This window comes from Lepidochelys olivacea (assembly GCF_965140295.1).
Source record: "Lepidochelys olivacea isolate rLepOli2 genome assembly, chromosome: 1".
In the NCBI taxonomy this organism is placed as follows: domain Eukaryota; kingdom Metazoa; phylum Chordata; order Testudines; family Cheloniidae; genus Lepidochelys; species Lepidochelys olivacea.
In genome coordinates, this window is record NC_140411.1 from 141,208,004 (window position 1) to 141,215,461 (window position 7,458).

The 7,458-nt window shown below is 39.8% G+C and overlaps 1 protein-coding gene across 2 annotated transcripts in view; it reads left to right on the forward strand.

The window, feature by feature from the left end:
* CDKL5 (cyclin dependent kinase like 5) overlaps positions 1 to 6,564 on the forward strand; it is a 208,359-nt gene extending 201,795 nt beyond the window's left edge. Inside the window, exons 18-20 of one of the 2 annotated variants that reach the window (XM_084650302.1) lie at positions 3,117 to 3,239; positions 4,321 to 4,440; positions 5,498 to 6,564. In XM_084650302.1, the coding sequence (XP_084506428.1) occupies positions 3,117 to 3,239; positions 4,321 to 4,440; positions 5,498 to 5,884 (630 nt within the window). In that variant the 3' untranslated portion in view covers positions 5,885 to 6,564. The remainder of the gene's footprint in view (positions 1 to 3,116; positions 3,240 to 4,320; positions 4,441 to 5,497) is intronic. The other variant, XM_084650303.1, reaches the window with a different exon arrangement.
* Positions 6,565 to 7,458: the final 894 nt, after the last annotated feature.

Below are 7,458 nucleotides of genomic sequence, written 5' to 3' on the forward strand. Positions count from 1 at the left end.
TTGTACATGCTATTTCATGGGTATGAAAATATTCATGTCTGTTCTGTTGCCCAGCTAAAAGTTGATCTGTTGCATGACAGACCCAGGTAAAATATTTAGATCTAAAAAGTGTGATTATGTGGTAGTAAAATGTTCGTGACAGATGAGCACGCTGGATACAAGTGGTGGTTAGTGAGAAGGGTATTTCCTAAAGAGATGCTGAATTTGCACAGGTTCTACGCTACTCTGGTTCAACCTGTCAAGGAAGTAGTGTCTCTATCTCATGTTGATAGAGACCTTGAAAACCTAGCATATAAACACTGAGTCAACCTTTTCCAGACCAAGACCTGTGCAGGAGTTCACACAGTGTGCATTAGATGGCACTGCACATAAAGCATTCAAAAAATCAAGCCCTTTGATCTAAGAGCACCAAAAAAGTCAATATACAAGGGTCTACAAGTCTTATACAGAGTGCTTACTTCTGCTGTTCTCCATTCTTAATAAGAAGTGGCACAGATTAGGAGCCAGAGTCTGATAAGAACCATAAAACCTGATCTGGGGACCTAATGACTCCAACTGGGTCTTTGGATCCGACAGGTAAGCACTGAGGCTACATCAGTCCCCGTATCAGTAGCCTTCACCTCTTGGCATTGTTGGCTCCCTTATATCTGTGTACTCAATCTGTTCTGATAGTGAACTGAAAGAGGCAGTGGCTGTGTGCCACTCTGTTTGTTTAAGGCAGTGGGAAATCATCTAAGGGTACGTCTACACTACCCGCTGGATCGGTGGGTAGTGATAGATCTATCAGGGATCAATTTATGGTGTCTAGTGTAGACACGATAAATCGATCCCCGATTTGCTCTGCCGTCGACTCCTCTACTGCACTGCGGCAAGCGGCAGCAGTCGACCCCGCGTCATGAGGCCACGAGGTAAGTCAACCTAAGATACATCGACTTCAGCTACACTATTCTTGTAGCTGAAGTTGCGTATATTAGGTCGATTCTCTCCCCCCCTCAGTGTAGACCAGGCCTCAGAATATGAGCAGACCAGGATTTCTTCCAATTCCTGCTTCTGTATCTCTAACAGGACTGCTCATAGAGATTATCTCAGGTTATGTGTGGACAGTACTCAGTGTGAGGTGTTCCTGTTTCGTTTAGATACAGTTCCTTGAATTTTCACCAAATACCAGGCAGTTGAGGCAGCCCACCTAAAGCATCAGGATGTTCTATTTACTCCTATCTGGATGACTAGCTTCTCAAGGCCCAATCTCCTCTTCTCTGCATATTATCTTCTTCCTACTCTGAGCAGCTAGGGGTTGGGATAAACTAGAAGGCTACCTTCATTTCCATGCAGAGATTGGCTTCTGTAGCAGAAACTCTTAACAATGCAGTGTTAGCTGCTTTTCTACCACAAGAAAAATTCATTGACATTCAAATACACGTTGCTCATAGGGATACAGCCTCGTGGCAAATCAAGTCGTTTCTGAGATTCTTAGGTCTCATGTACTCTGGCAAGTACATAAATTCACATGTCTACTTCAGAATAAACCAATTACAGCCAAATGCAGATCAGGGCTTTGAAGCCTCATTTGAGGCACTACAAATTGTAGTCTGAGAAATCTGTCTGCAAGCAGTGCCTCTGTGAGCTGACAGTGCTTCAGGACACACTCTGGCCTGCTGGGCACTACCGGACTTTGTGTCTTTTGGTAAGTTTCATTTTGCCAAAGATCTCCTGTCCTAATCCTGACCCTTTCTCCTGCAGAGAGTTGTTCCTGATAATTGTTCTCCCAAGAGTAATGTTTTCCAGAGGCAATTCTTGAAGGAGTAAGGAAGGTTAATTGCCTATTACTGGAGTTCTCACAAAGATAGTGTCTCTGCAGAGCCATTCCCACCCACTCTCCTTTCTCTTTTGCTTGGAATCCTTCCTGATGTAGCATAAAGGAACTGAGGATAATTAAAGCCTCCGTGGCTCCTTTCATAATCTATAATCAAACATTTTGATCCACATGAGGGGTTGTGTGCACTCTCAACAGTCGCTGCTTTCCACATGGACCCAGATCTTGTAGCATTATGGCACATACTCCATGGTGTGGCTCTGAAGAAGCAATGTACTCGAAGAAAGCCAGTTATATTTGAGCACCCTGCATGGTGATCATTTGTTTTCGTCAAAATTTGCTGAGTTACAAATAGTGTGAATCTTCAGACCATAAGATTTTAAAGGTGCTAAGCCAGCTAATGAATCTTTTGTCCTTTATTTATACAATTTCTAGCTAGAAACTAGAAGCTGAGCTGTTTTAAAAACCTTGAATTTCACCAATATGCCTGTCTTTCTGTTAATTAATGTTATACAGTCTAAAATACTACACTGTCAAGTTTTCCTTTATAGGCAAAATAATACTGCACATATTTTACAGATTTCCATTGAGAGGGAAGGGTATCCCATTTGTGATTTTTGACCGTGGATATTGTTGTTTGTTTACTTGCACCCAGTGTCATGACGTCTGGTTGTATTCTCATATATTAAGAAACAAAATGTCAGCCAGTAATCATGCAACTGTAAATACATTTTTAAAGGTGTTTTATTCGAACCTGTATCTGAGGTCCCAAACTCTTTTCAGCCAAATTAGAAATACTAATGCTTTTGTTTATTTTTAAAATAGTTAAAACATATTACTATTATTAATTGTACATCTGGAAAATAAATATTACATACAGTTTCACAGAAGATGCAAACTTCTCTAGTAATATTTCTGCTAGTAAAATATCATTGCCACAATTATGGGATTGAACCACAGTCTACTGAAGTTAATGAGAGTCTTAAAATGATTGATTTCTGTTGATTGGAATAAGATTTGGATCAGGCTCTGTAGATCCTGTGAAGGATCAGTCTGAACATAGACACACATTCATTATTATTTGCAAATTCTTTACATATATAAAGGTTTAGTGATACCTGGGATTCCTTTCGTAGGCATCCTTTTCTTCAGAATAGCAGTCAATTTGAACTTGTCCAGAAAGTATAGGATCTGTTAGTTATTGTTAATATTTAAAAGTACCATTTATGCATGAATATGCCAAGGACAGATCGTGTCATTGAAGCCCTATTTATGCATTTAGTTTTTATATCTTATATTGCAGATAGAATCAACCAACGGGGAGAATCCAAGCATCAAGAAATCCCTCTTTCCTCTTTTTAATTCAAAGAATTATTTAAAGCATAGTTCTTCTTTGAAAAAGCTTCCTGTAGTCACTCTACCCATGGTATTAATTTTTAAGTACAGTAGCACTGAAAAATGCTCCAGTAAACTTGTTTTACTGACTACAGCAGCATGTATTATATTTTCATGGGGTCACATTTTCTTTAAGCCAGTTAAGTATCTTGGACCAGTTCCATGAATTCAAATACAATCAGCAGTCCTATCAGAGTACGTCTAATAAAAAGGATTCATAATTGAGTAGTCGAAGATATACTCAAAATATAATATATCCAGTTGCTAAGAGAGGGAGAGCCTGGGACCAAGACTAAAGAAGGCAAATTCTCCTGAAATCAGTTACACTGTAAAACAGTGACTTTTCCCTTTTGTTTGACCAGTAAACATAAACTTCAAAATAATTTGGTTTATAAATTGTATTTATATTTTGTTTGCAGATTGTTCTCTTATGTCCAAATTTAATCAATCAACTATTGTAAGTGCAGGCTCATTAAAAGATCAATTTTTATTAGCTTGTGCTGCGGCTGGATTTTTCTTTGTTCTAATTGTTACTGGTGACCTTTTTTTAATGAGATCAAATGGTGGTGGTTTTGTTTTTGTCTGTTATTCCATGGAATTGTGGTATGAGGTAAATCCCCTATATATTAAAAAGCTTTACATATTCTTCATCAACTTTTACAGACACACAAATACGTTGAACTTGAGAATAGGGTCCCCCTGCATTTGTAGCAGCAAGACTTAGCAATATACCCAGTTAAATACAGTTTTGATCTGTTTTCATCCAGGACAAAATTTGGCTTTACAGAACTGGCCCATGGTCTTAACTGCAATATGGAATGCTATTGAAATGAGGATAAGGCACTGCAGGTCTTTTTATAGGCTTTTTAAAATGCTCTCTCTTCCAGCAACTAACAGCATGGGAATGCTTTTAAGGGTTGAGGTTGTAACAAATCTGCATGATAGCCACAAATATTATCCTTTTAATATGCGGGAAAATATTGAGAGGACAGTGCAATTCAGCTGCAGTAGTGGGCTTCACCTGCTTTGTATAATTAACTAGGAGTGGGGGATGATTCCTACACCTTTTCTTAAGGACCTACTGAAATCCCCTGCTTACTATTATGTTGCAGATGCCCGGCAGTGATGGTCAGGATCTTTTGGCATTACAAAAAGCCATTCACTCTTCCAATCTCCAGAGCAGCAGGCAGAAGGATTGGCATCCTGAGAAGATGACAGAAATCCAGACTCACGTAAGTGACATTTTCTGTTCCGTTCAACCTCTGACTGTGGTGTCTTGACAGGCTTTTTCTGCAGTGGACAGAAAAATTGCATTTCCCATTATTCTCCACTCACTTCTCAGTCATGTGGCTACCATTCTGCATAATTGTTTGAGAAGTAAGAGACATGAGACAGGGAGAAGAACAGTGTATTACAATCTATACAGTACATATCACCTGCTGGAAGGACCTCACAAATCTTCCTCCTTTCCCCTTCCCAAGCCTTGGATTCGGGGCAATACCGATAGGACTATAGCAGTGGCAAAAATTACCTATAAATCCAGAATGGAAGCCATAATAGTCCCTGTGTCCACCTTTGAGGCTGCAAAAGCTTTGGTTATGTTTTTGCATTAGAGACGCTCTCAAACAAAACCGGAATATTTGGCCTTGTCTAGACATACACATAGTTTGAGGCAAACTGGGGTGTAAATCTACCCCATGCTACTCTGCCATGCACTATGTGTCTATGTGGACCATGCTGCTTGCTGGGCACTAAAAGTTCTCTAGTGTGCTTTGATCCACTCCACTTTGAAACAGGAGCAGATCAAAGCACACTGCAGAAATTTTAGTACACAGGAGCCTCCACATGGACGCTTAGTGTGTCGGGTAAGCTTACGTCCCAGCTTGCTGTGAACTAAGCGCTCATGTAGACATCCCCCTAGAGTTTCAAAACCAGACAGGAGAACTTCATTGCAGCTGCCATGTTTTAAAAAAATACTCAGTGGGAACAAAAGTTTTTCTGCTTGTAGCGATCGCAACTGCTGAGGCAGCAATGGTAGATACTGATCATACCCACCAAGCACTTGGTGTATTTCCGTGTTCCTGTACAGTGGGTCCTAGTCAGTGGATTGAAATGAAATATTCAGAATTAGTAAACAGTAAAAGTGACGAAGTCCTGATGTTTTTTTAAAGTTAAGCTGGTTCAGTTTAAGATATGCCCAAGGCAGCTAGTTTTCCTACAGAAAGGCTGGCATGCTCGTATAACAGCAGGGCATAAGACCAAACGTTTCCCTCATTCTTTGTCTTCCAGAGCCAACCTTTAAAATCCCTTCGGAAGCTGTTACATCTCTCCTCCTCCTCAAATCATTCCATCCCCTCTGAATCCCGCTTCCAGCCCTTACCAAGTCAGCCAGCCAAAGCTTCTTTTTCTGAAGTGCGAATTCACCCCATAAGTCAAACTTCCAGTAGCAGCAGCAACGTGCGTCAGGAGTCCCAACCAAAAAGCAGGCCAACGCTTCAGATACCAAGCCAGATAGAACCAAGTTGGCATGTGTCTCCGGTGAACAGGAGCGCTAGTGACGGGACTTCCTACTCTGATCAACTGCCTTCCAAGAGTGGACAGAATGGGCCCACGTATAACCGAACAAACCGATCCCGAATGCCAAATCTGAATGATTTAAAGGAGACGGCCTTGTAATGGCACTCCCGATCGTACACCAATTAACACAGGAATGTGAGGCGAGGGTTTGGTGGTGGTGCTGGTGATAGTAAGACTGTATTTTCAGCTTTCTAAAAGTGTGCAATATGTACCTGTGGGGCTATACCGTCTGGCACCACGCTGACAGTCAGGGATCATACAGTAAAACCAGATGAATTATTAATTACCAGTCACCAGAAATCTCATTGGACGATAGTGTGCAGTTCAGGGAGAAGAAATGTGTTGCCATTTTGTCTCATTTACATTCCAGCTCGGTGCACATCTCTGTCTGAAAGCTGGGAGAGTTTAAGTATGTACTGGCACTTGGAGGGGTGAAAAGAAATTAGTGTCTAGACCTATGCCCTTACTACATATTTTGCTGCCTAGTTAGAACAGTGGGGTTTACGTGATACAAGTATCCCTGTTAAGGGTTAACATTGAATTGTATGTCTCCAATTTGTTTTTTAAACTTCCACATTTGATAGGATTTGTAATATTTATTGATGATGAACTAATATCGTACTGTTATTATCATATCTCTTCTGTTACAATGTAAAGTTATTTTGAGCTGTTTGAAACATTGTGAAGCAGTGCGACAGCTACCGTAGTTTCTATAAAAACTAACAGTAACATTTATATATTGCATCAGGAGTATTTTATTCTATCTCTCTCTCTCTCTCTCTCTCTCTCTCTCTCTCTATATATATATATATATATATATATAAATGGTAAATAACTGTCTGATTTTTTAAATATACTCATTTAAAAGAAAAGTATTGTTATGACACTATCTGCCATATTTTTATACATTTGTGATATAAAGTGCAGTATTATACTTCTAATAAAAGGGAGTTGAATGTGGATATAAGTGTGACTGTAACAGTATGCATCTTGCTCAGCTATGAGAGCGCAGTACTATAGGCACGGCTGTTGGTAGCAAACAAAAGTATAATCATTTCAAAACGTTATACTGGCTATTTGGTTGGAGTTACTGGCTGAATGTAAGAGACTGCGGAACTGTACAGTAATCTGAATGTGGTATATTCTCCCCTACATGTGCACTTAGCTTTCGGGAGTTATGCATCTGCATCAAGAGAATAGAAAGCTTGGTATCACTTATCGTTCTCTAAAGGGAGAAAGTGCCCCTTTGCCACAAGCTAAAGCAGATGCTCTTCCACTTAATAATAGGGTGAAGACCAAAGAAATCTAGCATGAGTTGCAAGTGACATGCCAAAGTTGTGACACTTACACATAGCGTGACACTGCAAATCATGGTATAAGCTTTTATGCATCTATGTATTTTACACTTGGTTTAAAAGTCTACTAACTAGAAAGATAAATCTTGTATTTAAATTTAAAATGCTCTTGCACTTTTTTTTTCCTTCCTGTTTCAGGATATACTTCAAGCTACTAAAATAATGATATTCAGATAGAGGTAGGAATGGTGCCGGGCAGCTTCGTTTCTCCTTGTAGCTCGCTATCGGAATATTCCCATTCGCAGTCAGTTTCCAGTTTCTACAAAATATTAGATGTGAGGTTTCAGTCTCCTGTAGAAGATTATGAAAGGAAAAGGG